Source organism: Podarcis filfolensis (genome assembly GCF_964270895.1).
Source record: "Podarcis filfolensis genome assembly, chromosome: 10".
Taxonomy (NCBI): domain Eukaryota; kingdom Metazoa; phylum Chordata; class Lepidosauria; order Squamata; family Lacertidae; genus Podarcis; species Podarcis filfolensis.
In genome coordinates, this window is record NC_139612.1 from 45,267,794 (window position 1) to 45,284,206 (window position 16,413).

The following is a 16,413-nucleotide window of genomic DNA, read 5'->3' on the forward strand; positions in this document are numbered from 1 at the left end:
CATTATATAGAGCTACAGGAGTAGCTGCATAATTAAGGCATTTCACATTTTCTAGTAAACTACCAAATCTTTTCCTTATGAAAACTGAGATTGGTCACATCACTATTTTTTTTAATCATGGGGCATCTCTTCGGTGATGAGTGCGTACTACCCAAATTCCAGAGATTAGATGAAAAATGGCTGAAATACAGTACACCAGCTAAAAAAAACTGGAACATTACCAATCACTTGGGTGTGACTACCAGTTTGTTTTTGCAGGTTAAGAAACAATGTTTTAATTTAACTGTTAGGAAACCTAGATGACTCTAGGTCCCTTCCAATTCTATGATTCCAAGTCTCCATCCCACAATGTTTTCTCCCTCCACGGTTAGTGTTACATGTTCTGCAATCTTATTAAGTATGAATAGAAAGAATTAAGATTGTAAACTCTGACTTCCAACTAATCATGACTAGCACTGGCTTCAGTGCATCTGGTTATAGACAAGAGATTATGCAGCATTACGCTTGCACTGGACCATGTATTTGTTCACAGATTTGTAACTGTGTGCTTAAGTATTTGATAGGGTCTGCTTTCAGAATAGACATGATGCAGGGATAGGCAAAGAGGTGTCCTGCAGATGTTGTTTGACTTCCAACTCCCATTAGCCCCAGTCAGCATGGTATGATACGAATTGTACTCATCAACATCTGGAGGGCATCATGTTGGCTACTCCAGTGACTTAAAAGATTTAAAGTATTTTTCTTCTTGGTTGTTTCTGGAGCTATTTACATGTGCCGCCTCTAGGGCTGGGTAGTATGATGTCCAATACTCCTGTACAAGTTATTAGAATTCCAAAATTCAGTTCTCTAGCAAACCGGGCCATATATTTCAGCTTTTTACCCTGTCCAGACGTACCTTAACAGTGGTGTTGCTAGATACTTAAAAGACTAAGGGAACAGGTCCATGACTCATGTACATAAAGTATTATGCTAATTTATATGCTTAGATGCAAATTTAGGCTGACTTTCAAATGGGAAAAAACTCTTACTCTTGAGGTCACCAAATGTTTTGCACTAGTGGGTACACTCTGAATTTTTAGAGAGTTGGGGGACCATTCACAAAATGGTTGCAATGAGGAGCATATTATAACACAAAATTACAGAAACAACCATCCCTGACAATTTTATTCCATGTCCTGCTGGTTCTGAATACTGAGAACGAACACACACACAGAGATGCTGCTGCTGCATAACAACAGGGAGCATTACTCAGTACCAGGAAAAATATACAAGGTAGCTACACCTCTCTCATTTCAAATAAATCACTTTACCCATAACTTACTTTCTAGGAAGGCTACAGAATTACTTTTTTAAAAAGAAGGAGGTATGATGGCCATCTTCAAATATATAAAGGGATATCACATGGAAGATAGAGCAAGCTTGTTTTCTCCTGCTACTGAGGGCACAACACAAACCAATGGCTCCAAGGTACAAGAAAGGAGATTCCTAGATAACATCAGGAAGAACTTTCTGACAGTAAGATCTGTTCAACAGTGGAATGTGGTGGACTCTCCTTCCTTGGAGGTTTGTAAGCAGAGGTTGGATGGCCATCTGTCTTGGATGCTTTAGCTGACTCTTAACCACAGGGTTGTAGGTTCAAGCCCCATTGGGCAAAATATTCTTGCATTGCGGGAGGTTGAACTAAATGACCCTCAGGGTCCCTTCCACCGCTACAATTCTATGATTCTATAATTAAGACATACATGGTAAAAAAAAGTCACCAGTTATGGGGTACATGAGGGCATACAATTAAAGAATAAAACTAAAGAATTACTGGAAATAAGGGTTAACAATATTTCTTGGTCTTCAAGCCATACATGATTCATAACAGGCACCTCCTTTTCTGATCCAAGTAGACTAATAAATTCTACAAATCCCTTACCTTTTAAAATTTCACCAACTATTTACTCTCCATATTTCTCTAACCGCTTCAGCCCAATGGCATTGCCAGAATTCTTAAAACTCAGGAGCCTCTGCTTTAAGTATGAGCCTAACACCTTGCTGGGCTTTAGAGATAAGCTCTTATCATCTCCAGACATCCACTGTTTGGTTGTGCAACATGAGTTGGCCAATTTTAAACTCCTGTCTTGCATAACCAATAGGAAGACTGTCATTACTTGCTGCTTTACAAATGTTAGAATCCAATTTATCTGAATTCACTTTAAAAACTTATTATAAAGATGAAAGAAATCTGCCATAGGTCAAAGAATAAATTAAGAGTACAAATGTGGCTGTATGACTATTATCTCAAGGGGTAATGCAGCATATGAAATACACCATATCAGCTTTTTCTTTTAAAAAGTATTTTATTTTTCTGTGTAAATTGCTTTGAACACCAAAGAGTAAGAAGTCTAAAATTTCAAAATGGGCTACTTCCCTTCACTTACATGGGTATAAATTATTTTGTGTACACCAGTACTGCATTGCTTTACGCTTTAAATGGCAAACCATGGTCTGGCTAATTACTCTTCTCCCACCTTGCATTCTTCAATTCACTCACTTACTTCTTTGTAGAAACCAGCAAAGTTTTGAGTTCTGCAAGCCATAGTTTATCTACGTTCAAACTATGGCTTCCAGTTCTGTTTGCAGTTAAATTGTCTTCCCAGTTTAAGATACAATGATTTATGCAAAGATGTGTACTTAGGTTGCCCCCTCACAAGAGGAGGATACAGTGCACAAACCTGACACTTGGGCACAAAAGTGGCAGAAATTATCACTTCCCTTACATGTGAAAAGAACCATAAAGTGTAACCACGTTTTAAAAGTCTCTACGCATCAGATGAAGGGCCATGGGCAAGTACAGTATTCACTCAACTTTCGTATCCAACAAATAGTATTCATTTACTTCAGGAATGTGCACATCTACACAGACCACTGTAGGAGACTCCACTTTTGACCACAATGTTCCATGAGGATATTCTACTGGTCCTTCTTAAAACCTAAGCAATGGTTATGTAATCCCAAAATTAAGCATGTGTCTTATTTAGTTACTACCATCTTTCCCAACATTCTATGGCAGTGTTTCTTGAACAATAGAGCTTGGGTCATTTTCAGGTGGGCTTCAGTGTCATAGCCTGCTCAGTGCCCCCTAGCCCTGCCACAGTCTTTTAGTCAGACTAATGCCACCACCTGCAGGTCCTTGCATGCTGGCGACCAGAAGACAGAGAGGTTCCGGCAGAGAGAGGGATGGATGGATGGATGGAAGGAAGGAAGGAAGGAAGGAAGGAAGGTATCCCTCCTCTGAGGGGAAAAGGAAAGAGGAGGTGTTAAAGGAAATAAGAAAATAAGATAAACATTGACATGTAATAATAAATAAGAAAACAAACTGGGACTACAATGGAAGGGAGTTAAATAAGGAAAGCTATTATGGGAGGAAGAAGTGAATGTAAAAGAACCAGGGAAGAGGAATGAAAAAAATGTCAGAGGCTGCTAGTCACAAAAAGGATGGAGGTACAATTTGGAATAATAATACTAATAGTAGTAGTAGTGGTAAGCATCCTGCCCACCTGACTGGGTTGTCCCAGATACTCTGGGTGGCTTCCAACATATATAGAAACATAATAAAATATTCAACATTTTAAAAAAAACACTTCCCTATACAGGGCTGCCTTCAGATGTCTTCTAAAGGTTGTACAGTTACCTTATCTCCTTGACATCTGATGGGAGGGCACCAACATCATCACGTTCTCCTGCTAACTAACCCATCTTTGGAAATTGCTAAAGTTATTTGCCACATTTCCTCATGGAAAGGAGTTCCACTGCTCACCTTTACTCAGGCTAAGCATAACATTTCTCTGGAGGTATTGTGACAGCCTCCCTATTTTAGGCAAAACATGCTGATCCAGAGGCTCTTACAGATTTTCCCTTTCCACAACCACATGCCTCTCAACCTATCTTTTATAATTTGTTCTCCCATTCTTCTTTCACAGACAACTTACACCTTTTCCTTCCCTTCCAAAAATACCCGTTTTCACTTGTCTCAGGTAGACTATTGGGGTAGAAAGGCCTAGGGTTCCTGAGAAAACAGTCGTACAGTACAGTCGTAACTTGGAAGTCAAACGCCTTGCGAGACAAACGTTTTGGCTCCCAAATGCCGCAAACCCGAAAGTGATTGTTCCGGTTTGTGAACATTCTTTGGAACCCGAATGTCTGTTGCGGCTTGGTACATGAACATTGTGGAAGTCAAATGGACTTCCGGAATGGATTCCGTTCGACTTCCGAGGAACGACTGTAATAGGTGAATAGCTTCTGGGCAATTTGCTTACTATTTACCAATATGCAATTGCGCGCGGGGGGGGGGGGGCAGGGAGCATATTAGGCAAGTTCAACGGTGCACTCACTTTGTCCAGGGGCAACTGCTAAGCACAACAGGCCTGGCCAGTATATCATACAAACCAAGGGTATGCCATAAAATGAGCTTCGGATTTGTCACAGAGCCACTCCAACACATTTGGCAGGCAAATAACATAAGAATGGTTTCCCCAAGAGCAGGAAATTATATTTTTTACCTTATAAAAATATTTATATATCAGCCTTTCATAAATTACTTGTGTGCAGCAATATAAAAACATTTTAAAACAATTAAAATGTTTTGCTTTAGACTGTATCAAGTACATAGTGAGATCATCACCCTACAATATTTTAGTTTATGTTATCATACCCTTCCCCCAAGTTCAGTGTGGTTCACATGGTCCCCTTCCCTCTCCATTCCCCTCCATCCATTTTATCCTCACAATAGCTGTCTCTCTGTGTGTGTGTGTCATTAGCCAAAGGTCACTCTAGTGAAATTCACGGCCAACTGGAGATTTGAACCTGCATCCTCTGAGTCTTTTTTATGTTTGATAAGAACAGATCTTATAAAACAGGCATCCCCAAACTCGGCTCTCCAGATGTTTTGGGACTACAGTTCCCAGCATCCCTGATCACTGGTTCTGTTAGCTAGGGATGATGGGAGTTGTAGTCCCCAAACATCTGGAGGGGCCGATTTTGGGGATAGCTGTTATAAAAGTTCGGGGGAGGGGGAGCAAGGTAATGTGAACAAAGTCATGAAGCAAAGCAGCTTCCTATGTACTATGGTCAGTATCTTTGGAGATGCTTTAACAATGAGAGGATTTACAACCTAGTTTCTTTCCTTTCCACCAGCCACAATAGCATTAATAGCTAAAGGGTTTCATAAAAGTGTTTGTCCATTACAAACACAAGACTAACAGAAACAAAACATTTTTCCAGCATGAGCAAAAGAAGCACAAGCCAACTCATCCTTGTGAGCCCAGAGGAAACAAAGCCCAAATGTAAAGTGCACAGCTTGACAACTGATTCCAAGAGGTTAGCTAGCTTGGAATATCTCAAATAAAATCAAATAAGAACTGGATTGGATCACTTCAAACAAATATTACTACAACACTTTTACTTTAACAAATGTTGTACAATCTGGGCTTCTTTTCAGCAGGAACTCACCAGAACAAAGTTCCGGCACCTCTCATGTGGGCACTGTTGCCATTCTAAGAGAACGAAGGAGGTGAGTTCTGGCACCTCTTTTTCTAGAAAAAGAGTACTGTGTACAACTATGCCTCATTCATCTCAATAACCAATTATAAAAATTTACCTTTTACTGGGGCAGAATGTAATTTGCCTAAGACTCTGAAGAAAATTGCTGAGCAATAATTTAGAGTGCACAACTGATACTAAAATCATTCAACATAATTGACTGCTCTGGGTCTCTGTAGCAAGTATTAGCAATTACTCAGGAAAAGCTCCAAAGCATACTGAAATGCAAAAGTCCATGTTCAGATAGCCAAAGGTTGGATGATGAACCAGTTTGCATGTGCATACTCCTTAGCTCCTGTAATATCTACATCCCATCACTGCGCTCTCTCAGTACCACAATCCATTCAGTGTTATCCAAATTAAGGTAGTAATGTGTTTATTTGATTGTGGGAAAGACCATAGCTCAGTGATAGGACACACTGCACAAATTACAGTACTCAAACACTTCCAGTTATAAGATCAGGTAACAAAGCTGTAAAAGCAAGAATGGATGGTACTGGCCCAAATGGATGAGTGCTCAGACTCCATAAAAAGCAGATTAATATGTTTAGTGCCAATACCATACTTCCAATATTAATTTTAGCCAAGCAATTTGCTAGATATCTGTAGCAAGTAGCAGTTATCCTCAGATAAGTGGCTATGTACACATACATAAATGCTTGCATATCACCTCACACACTTGACCAGAAGGATTACTTGTAAATACCACAAACAAATTGCACATGCCTAGGCTGCAAGCAGAGCACTATGCTTGCCAAGCTGGGGAACCAGCACCATGACAGCTGCACTAACAGGCCTCAGTGTTCTGGCCTTTAAACCTCTGAAGAATGTGTGAAGGCTCCACCCCCTCTAGTCTTAAATAAAACTACTATCACACAACACTTAATTTCAAATCACAGGTAACAAGTGGGCTACCAGAGAAGCATAGGTGAACACTGCAAAATTTGCAAGCAGGAGTGTAACACTTACTGTTAATTATCAGGGAACAGTGTTTTGTGATTGTGTTGGTAGCCTAATATGAACTGTTCTACAACCTTTATCTAGACTGAAAAGGCTTATTCAGAATACAGATTTATGCTGCTGCATTTTCAAGATGGGCTACAGTTACCAATTCAAATAGTAGCTGTAATGAATGAGTTTTATACACTTTCCATCAAGTACTTGTTCAAGAAAACAGTAATAATTTGTGACATTTGAAACTTAGCTAAAACTAGCTAAACTAAAGATATTTTATGTTACCCTAAGTGTTACGTGAATTGGTTCAAATGAGTTATACAGTATACACTTCTTCAGTAGATAAGCTTCTTAAAAGGTTGATTTAAGCCAGTCCACAGAAGTTACTAACCAATAAAATATGTCTATATACAGCTCTATAGTATTTACAGTTCATCAGTGGTCTAGAAGGAACATTCAGCTCTTTCCAGTTTACAAAATCTTCCCTGCCCAATTGCCTAAAGGCAACATTTTCTTGTCACAAGCAACCAGGTGAGTGACTATTTACATCCCCATTTGAAATGTGTATATTTATCAGGAATAATTGCTGCACAAAGATGAGGAAAGACTCCAAGATATAAATATTCCCATGGAAACAATATTCTTGTATTAATTGCCACATTTTATGGTATTGTTAATATCAGCACAGGACTAAATTAAGACTTTGTATGTATTTAATCTTTATCAATACAATGAATTATATCTGGAATCACCATGTTCATGTTTCAAACCTACATATTCACAGTAATAGTTAATTGTATCAACATTTACCCTAGTCTCATTCTGTGAATTCACTGACCTTGGAACCAGCTTCCGACAAAATTTCTCCCTCATCAGTTTGCATGGGAACAGAATCTGTGCAAAACTCTGCTGAAACACGAAATTCTGCCTAAAAATAAATAAAATGAAGGATGTTATAATAAAATAGTTGGAATCTGAAATTTTATGAGTCATACTGCACATTGTAAATACTGAGGATTCTTAGGCCATTAAAAAAAAATCACCCAGATTGCAATCAGGGACATTCAGTGACTGGCACAAATGTCTCAGGAGTAAAGGCACAAGGGGCCCAGACAGACAAGTGGGGAGAAACACACACATAAAGTAGTTTGGAGTTGGTAGATGTAGTCTTTGGAAAGGCTAGTAGTTATTCACTCATCTGCTAATCATATGGCTATTTCAGATTAAATAGTTTTAAGAAAGAACAGGTAGCCAAGGTTTGGGGGAAATGTCCTCAAAGGCCAAATTAGGACTCATGCCAGGCCTAACTAGGCCCCCATGCTGGAGAGTGCCAACCCATAAACTAGAGGATAAGGAACCCATCTCTAATGCCTACTGTGCTGAAGTCTCCAAATGCATACAACTCTCTCCAGTATTCAGTTATGCCACAGCTTTTCAGCTGAACAAAAAATTATCAGAAGTCTCAATGACTGTATTACTGAAAGCATGTTTATACTGGCAGTAAAAAAAATCTTTTTTATCTTAACATGACATGCTTAAACTGTACATACAAAGCTTCACATGAAACAGGACAACATAAAACACCTCTAATAATAGGCATTCTGTGTGACTTCTCTAGACCATAATCAATGTATCATAATTCCCTGTAAAAGAGAGAATGTATTCCCTCAATTTCATGACTTACGGTATGTCCAAAGATCAAACAACTGTTTTGTACACCTTTACCTTCTCTACCCACCTCTGCCTTCTACTAATAGTGCACTTGTATTTTAAACAGAAATTACCTCGACAGCTTCTCAGGGCTGCTGAAGCCCGAAAGGACCCATCCCGGCTACATTCAGTGCAAAAGTCAAACCACTGCAAAAAAAAAAAAAGAAAAAGAAAAAAATACTATTATTCAAAGCACATAAGCATAACATACAAAAATTCCTCTCAAGAAACGAAGCAACATAAGCAATCCTGGTTGCTTTTTTTGCAGTTGGTATTTTTTTACACCTGGTAAAGATGACAGGAAATTCAAAGTCTGTAGTTAGACTTGATAATTGAAAAGAAATATTGCATTCCAACACTGTCTTACAAATTTGTATAATAATGGAACTGGCCAAAATGCATTGTGGCTGTTAAGATCGAACATTTCCACATACTCAGTAGTGTACTAAATTATACCCTGCAGCACCTAATCACCAAAAGAATCCAAAAGATGGTAACCAGAAAGTCATAGTAGGAACCACTAACATGCAGTTTTGCACCCTGACATGAATGGAAAGCATCAATCAAGTTGTAAGTTTAAATTTTTCTTCCCAAAAAGTTACCTTGACATACATTTGATTCCAAAGAGGACTGGCACTAAATACATATTTGCATAAGGGAACATGTTAGCTGGTAGTTAAGGGAAATGGCAAATTAAAGAACGTTAACATGTTTCAGGGGAAAGAATATATATATTCAGAGACCTCACTTCAAACCTCTACACCAAAGAGGTGTACTGCTGACAAGCATTTCAGATTTTCCATCAATCAAGCTTTCTGTGTAGTTAAACCCATATTAAAAAGGAATGCAGGCATACTACCACAGTGCTGGTTTGGGTGGCTTGATTTCTGATTTTAAATATGAAATGAAAATGGAGATCTATTGCAAGGTGAATGTTCTCACCTGTATATTATGCTCAGACATAGATTAACATTATTACATACTAGCAATAGTTTCTTTATGAGATTCACACTAATATCAAGCACATGTGGTATATGTTAACATAGCATATGAGTTAGAACATTTTAATTTTCGAAGAACAGCAAATTGTTCAGCTATAATGATTGCAGAAAAGTTTGGAAAACAAATACTCTTGCCTAATACAATGCAACAGCAGCATTTTGTTAGTCACTGGCAGTGGCCAAGCATATACCTGTGCTGCCCAGGGCGGGCGGGCTCCTGAGGGGGCGCAGCAGGTGCCCTCCCATGTGCCACAGTTCAGGGTAGGAGAGGGGCTGGGAAGCTGCTGCTCACTCTCCTCCTGCTCTCTGCAGTCGGGTGAAACATGACCCGGCAACAGAGCTGCCGCCGCTGGGTGTGCCTCGCCATGGCTGAGGAGGGCTGCTGCTGCCGGGCACAAGGTGTGCTGCCCACTCACCTGCCATTTTGTCACCCCCCTGTCATGACACCTGGGGCGGACTGCACCCACCACACACCCCTTCCTACGCCTCTGGCCACTGGAGCATAAAGATAAGTGAAGGCAACTAGAGTGGTTGCAGCACTGTCCAGTGTTTTCAAGCCTGTACAGGTAGTCACTATCACAGATGAATGCAGAATCAATTTTATGGTATATGCCACTATATTTTCCAAGGTGACAACTTGTTTCAGAACAGCAAAATGCCTTCTATCTACTAACATACATGCAAATAAGTATTTGCATATTTAAAAATAAATTTTGCATTTCCTAAGGAACTTACACAGAGGCTGGTAAGATGACTGCTCTAAAAACAGCAAAATAACTGGAGCTGATGACAAAAAATGGTACACTCTCTCATGGTAGCCACTATTCTTTATACAAAGTAACAGGGGGTTAAAATTTAAACCAAAGATGGGGAACTTTTTTCAGACCCAAAGTTACATTTCCATGTTGTAAAGGTGTTGGGAGCGGCATTTCAGCATATGATGAAGCCAGACAAAAACAATCACACACCATTACTCCCCTTCCACACACACACCATCCTTCTGAGTCTCCTCTTCAGCAAATCCACACAGATAAGCTAAGGTGAGTATTTTCATTCCCATATGAAGTACTAGGTATGCTCACCAGACATGAAAAATCACGCACTCCCCCCTGAGTAAGTCAAATTATATTTTTTAAAAAGTGGTGGGGAATCCTTTGTCTGCTGGTTGATAGGTAGGACCACCCCATCTGGCTTGCAGTCACCTTTTCACTTTTCCCTTCCCCCCACAGCAATTGGGGGAAATTGGAGTAGAAGGCACAATGGCTGATCAGCTCAGGCTCAAGTACTGCCTCTTCTCCTCTGGCAGTGTCACAGGGAAATTGGAAGCTTTTTAACCAACCACAGTTTATGTTGAAGGGACAGTTGAGTCAGTAGAGCCTGAGACTCTTAATCTCAGGGTTGTGGATTTGAGCCCCACATTGGGCAGAAGATTCCTGCATTGCCGGGGGCTGAACTAGAAGACCCTTGGTATTCCTTCCAACTTTACAGTTCTATGATTCTATCATTATATCCAAACTCGGACAAATTGATCAGTCTGAACTTCGGTTCAGGGAATCAAGTACAGTGGTACCTCGGGTTAAGTACTTAATTCGTTCCGGAGGTCCGTTCTTAACCTGAAACTGTTCTTAACCTGAAGCACCACTTTAGCTAATGGGGCCTCCCGCTGCTGCCGCGCCGCCGAAGCACAATTTCTGTTCTCATCCTGAAGCAAAGTTCTTAACCCGAGGTACTATTTCTGGGTTAGCGGAGCCTGTAACCTGAAGCGTCTGCAACCTGAAGCATCTGTAACCCGAGGTACCACTGTACTACATAATGGCTACCAGGCACCTACCTTTCTTACAAAGTCATACAGTATGGAGGCCTATGGGCTATGCATTATCCACATGCTAGTTTTATCCTGTATTTATTTATACTGTGTTGATATCCTACCTTTCTCCAAACGGATCAATGTAGCATACAATATTCACTTCCTCTCCCTTTTATCCTCACAGCAACCTTGTTACTGGCCCAAGGTCACCCAAATGAGCTTTATGGCTGAATGATGTTCTCAACCTTAGTCTCCCAGTCCTAATCCAGAACTTTAACTACTATACCACACCAGCTTTTAGCTGAGGTTATGTGCACTCACCAGAAGTGGATACATGAAGAACATCCAATCTTTTCTCTTTCTCCAGCCTACCACCTGCAATATGAAGCACTTAGGTCAACTAGAAGTCCATCCCCAACTTTTACCATGATTAAGGAATGTTTTGGTACGGATTGTAACCATGGTTAACACTAACCAATGTTGATTTCACAGGACCCCTGTCTGAATTGCTATGAGCTATCCTCAGTGCAAACTGCATCCCCTACATACGAGGCTAACCCTCATACTAAGGAGGCTAACCCACTTCCATTGTGAATGACCAGGCACAGCACTGTTGTTAGCCAATGCTCTACTTATGCTAGGCAATGAAAGTGCTTTGTTGGCAAAAAAGAATTCTGTGATTAAGAGAACTTGATAACATCAACATCACTATCTGAAAAAAGCAACTTACTAATCAACTCCATATTACTTAGCCACAAAATTCTGATCTGGCCTTTATGGACATGCAGGAGAAGAAAATTCTGAAGGTTTGGGGGTATATTAACACCTTTCCAGCCTCCACTAATTCTGCCACTCCCCACCCCATATCAGAATTAGCAGGGTGAGAGAAGACACTGCTCTTGGCTACCCTATAGTGTACACTGCAAGCAATCCAAATAAAAAAGTTTGAACTAATAAGATTTTTTGGTAGCATTATGACACATATAAAAGCAAAAAAGAAAAATTATGGGATTTATAATCCACTTAGAGGAAATTGTCTACAAAGTAGCTGATAATATACCAAAGTAATAAATACTGTATTACAATTTTAAAATGAATAACTATGATATATTTTGTTTCGATATAGTAGAAATGTCATTTTTAAAGCATAAGTAACATGATGAAAGCACTCTTTATAAAGTTAAAGCTTGGATTGCCGGCACAAATGCTGCAGAAAACTCTTCTTATATTCAAAAAAGAACCCCAAATGTATTATCCCAATTCAGAACAGAAAAATAAAAAGGTTTTACTTCATAATAAAATCCCTAGGTCACCTAATTAAAAATAATAGGATCCCACCAAGGGTATGCAGCTATATGGACTCTGAAGGAAATTGTACAGGAAACCCAATTACACTAAGATAGGCATTTCCTTTTAACACTACAATACTTCTGAAATACAAGAGTGCTGCACAGAATCTAACAAAGCTCAATGTAAATAATTAGCATTACTTTGGAGTAATGAGAGAATAAGACTACCCTACCACTCTATGTCCACAACAACATGTTCTTAAGAGTTTAGATAACTTCAGTGAATAAAGGTTATGGCCTGATTTAACCCTGAAATGTGGATTTGAAACAAAGTTCCACCACTGATGTTATTTCACAAGAGCAAATAAATGCCAGTTTTACTCTACTACCCATGGCATTGGAAAGGCAGAGGAGGTATGGGAAGAGATCATTGCCTCCAAGTTTCCAGTAGCTCCAATTCAGTCCTGATCAGTACACAACACAAAACACACAGCAAAATGTTATGCACCAGAAATGGGGTTCTCAGAGGCGCATAACACCAGCTGTTCCTTCATCTTTAGAAAGAGCTGTCCTCACAACACTTAGTACCAAAAACAAAAACATTTCTGACTCTGCTACCCCCTTCTCTTGCCACCTATTTACACACTAATGTTAATCCAGAATATGTAGCTTGACAGTACCTCGTACAGTGGTACCTCGGGTTACGTACTTGATTCGTTCCGGAGGACCGTACTTAACCTGAAACTGTTCATAACCTGAAGCACCACTTTAGCTAATGGGGCCTCCTGCTGCCGCCGGAGCACAATTTCTGTTCTCACCCTGAAGCAAAGTTCTTAACCTGAAGCATTATTTCTGGGTTAACGGAGTCTGTAACCTGAAGCGTATGTAACCTGAAGTGTATGTAACCTGAAGCGTATGTAACCCGAGGTACCACTGTATGTTAAACTATTCCCACGGGCCTCTCTCAATTAAAAGGCTCTGACCCTGCTAAGGAGTGGGCACCCAACGCTACACCGCGAGTCAACAGTTCTAACATTTCTTATCCGCTTCAAATATTATTATGCCAAACAAGTTACGCTCGAGGTGGTCATCGCCCCTTGGGTGGAAGAGAGCCCCACTCACGGAAGCAAAGGAGAGCAGAAAGCAAGAGGCCGCCAGTCGGCTGTGTTTATTTATATCTTTTAGGATCATTTTTCATCCTGCATGGGTAGAGCTGGGGCTTGCTACAACCAGCGCTGCTATAAATAAGCCTTTACGGCAACACTCGGGGTACTTGGCTGTTTCCACCCGATCTTGACTGGTTGCACCACAGAACCTGAGTTTCCATCCCGAGCTATTGGACGGTGTGAAGGGAGAGAGAAAAATCTCACCATTAGCTCGGGTTGGGGTCGGAGAGAAAGAAAAACTCTCAAGCCCCGTTACCCTTTCAGGTCGTCATTATCCGAGGAGCGAGTTTCACGTCCCACTCCAAATACTGTATACTAAACTCCCCCTCTGCTCTTCCACCGCCGATGCCCTCAGAGAAGGAAGCGCCACTGCGCACGCGCAAGTGAAAGCGATGGAAAACCCTCTCCTCCCGCCGCCCCCCCCCCCACCGGCGCCCCGATCCTAAACAGCCCCAAATTCATTTACCCAACGGAGCTCCTGCAGCTACCGCCGCGAAACTGGAACCAGAGAGGTATCCCCAGGAACCATCATTACCTCAACACACATGTTATTATGATAATAATACTAACAACAATGACACCCTCGGCGCTGAGAGACAGCTGGAGGGGCCCGAAGGAGCCGTTCGGCCCCTCTGAGGGGATTTGCGGCGTCTTCTGAGAGGAGAGCAACGAGGCCTCGCCGTTCACCCGCTCCAGCAGCCTCGCAGAAGCGCGCAGTGGGCCCCCGAGGCCTGCCTCGCCACTCACCTACGAGGAGCCGCAGCCGTCGCCTCTTCGCCCGCAGCGGTGCACACGGAGAGCCCACCTCCTTTCCACGGGCGCTGCTGCGGGAGCCGCTTTTCCCGCCCGTTTTACCCGCCGGGGAAATCCAGCCGCCAGATACAGAGATCAAAACAAATGGCGGGGGGAGGGGGGGTCAACCGCCACCAAAAAATAAACTTTCCTCGTCGCCGCCGTCTCACTCCCTGAGGAGCACGAACCCAAACACATCGGGACCCGCCCTCAATGGCCGCCCATTGGCTAGCACCGCAATAATGTTATCACTGATTGGCGAAGTTACCTGGCCGTCTCAAGGCGACCTGCCCCCTTTTCCATCCCCCTCCTCATTTCCCATTGGACGACTCTTCAACCATCTCAAGATGCATTAGTCACAGTGGCTGCATATCAAGCAAAGCTCCGCCTCATAAGTTTATGATAATAATTGGGCAGCGTGAAAACCACCCGACTCCTTATTGGTGAAACCAGCTACCTATGCTGTTTTAACTTGCACTCCTCTGCTTTCTCCGCCCTAGCTTTTTTCCAATTGGACAAAACCACAGCTCGTCTGGTTAAGTCACGTATTTGTCCCACCCATATTGTTCCTTACTGCAAGGCTATTGGCTACATATTTCGTCATTACAGCCGGCCAATCATGGGCACCGAATTCGCATCGCCGTAAAAACGGAGCCGAAAATAATAATAAATATTTCAAAGCGCGTGCGCTTGGTCTTCGCTCCTGAAGATGTCAATCAACCTGAAACCGGCTAATCGCAGATCTAGAAGCCTTCGGTACAGCCGAGTCGCGTACCTCTCTGGCCTCAAGACTGGAAACGTCATTGGTCGCCTAGGCGACCAGCTTGACGGGGGTGGGGCTAATTTCTCAGAAGGCGACCTGCGATTGGGTAATAGGCCACGGTCCCTCAGATTGCCATGAACAGCCCCGCCTTCTTATGAATTAGGGAGGGCCGTAGAGGCAAATACTGTAATAACAAGCCAGGTTTGCGCAGCCGCAGTGCCCCGCGCTGTGCGCAGTTGGAGTACCACGTGAGTCCTTGAGTCTGGTGTTCGCACGTGGCCTTGGGCTGCCTCCACGTGACGGTGACAGCCGGCGTCCATTTGGGTGGCGGTGACGCGCTGCCTTTCTGCGGATCTCTGAGGCGCCTCAGCCCGCTTGGTCCTTTCAGTCCCCGTATCCAACCGTGGAGCTCTCCCTTGGCACGGGGATGACTAGCTACGTGCTGGTCACCCTCTCCATAGGACAGCCTCACTTAGTGCGGTACTTAGTCCTGCCAAACTAGCACACAACCTGCAGCGACAACAATTAAGAATGCTGAACAATGATGGGAGAGGAAGTAAAAATCCTCGTGATATTTTAATTTTTAATTATTTATTCAACATTTATAGACCACTCAGTCACTAAACAACTCTAATGTGGTTTTACTTAACCAGCCAAATATATGATCAATCACACCTCAGTGTCCAAAACCGGCCTGGTTTATTAACTATATTTTTATCCTGCCTTTCCTCAAGTTAGCTGGAGGCCACATGTGGTTCTTCCCTCATTTTTTTATCCTGGTAGCAACCTGGGAGGAAGGTTTGGCTAGTCAGTTATGACTGTCAATAAATCACTCCAATCTTAGTTTGACACACAAACCACTGCACACTTGCTTGTATATTATTATTTTATTAACCATCAAAGTATGTGACACTTTATGAAGAACCAAGATGACAGGCAGGAGTTCTGTCTTAAAGTTGGGTGGTAGATTTTCCTAAAAGGGCAGTAAAGCACTGAAAGGAAGCATGCGATTTTCTCTGAGAATAGAATAGTGCCTGTATGTTTTGTTCATATGTCAAGTGCCTCAAATACAAGAAACTTCCTCTTTAAAAAGCTGGGTGTTGTGGTTGTGGGGACAATCCCCACCCATGGCCAGTGGCTCCTTACAATAACAATTTCTCTTCCCAGTGGGTTCACAATTTAATTTGGATGAGCAGACCAGATTTGCAGGATCTACATGTGTGTGCTTGTTTTACTACAACCCCCAAGTTCCGCCAACCAGAGGCTAAACTCATAAATTAGAATTAAAGAATTCCCATGTGTCAGGGAATCAGGAGCAGGAGCACTAGGGAGAGAGGATTGGGAG

At 41.9% G+C, this 16,413-nt stretch overlaps 1 protein-coding gene across 18 annotated transcripts in view; it reads right to left on the bottom strand.

The window, feature by feature from the left end:
- The window catches only part of TNRC6B (trinucleotide repeat containing adaptor 6B), a 104,887-nt gene extending 90,059 nt beyond the window's left edge, over window positions 1-14,828 (bottom strand). For 5 of the 18 annotated variants that reach the window (XM_083573722.1, XM_083573732.1, XM_083573719.1 and 2 more), the window contains exons 1-4: window positions 14,261-14,826; window positions 11,380-11,433; window positions 8,325-8,397; window positions 7,379-7,468 (exon numbers count right to left, since the gene is read on the bottom strand). In XM_083573722.1, coding sequence (XP_083429848.1) covers window positions 7,379-7,413 — 35 coding nt within the window. In that variant the 5' untranslated portion in view covers window positions 7,414-7,468; window positions 8,325-8,397; window positions 11,380-11,433; window positions 14,261-14,826. Of the gene's footprint in view, window positions 1-7,378; window positions 7,469-8,324; window positions 8,398-11,379; window positions 11,434-14,260 lie in introns of all 18 variants that reach the window. The other 13 variants (XM_083573723.1, XM_083573733.1, XM_083573720.1 and 10 more) reach the window with 4 other exon arrangements.
- Between the last annotated feature and the right edge of the window lie 1,585 nt (window positions 14,829-16,413).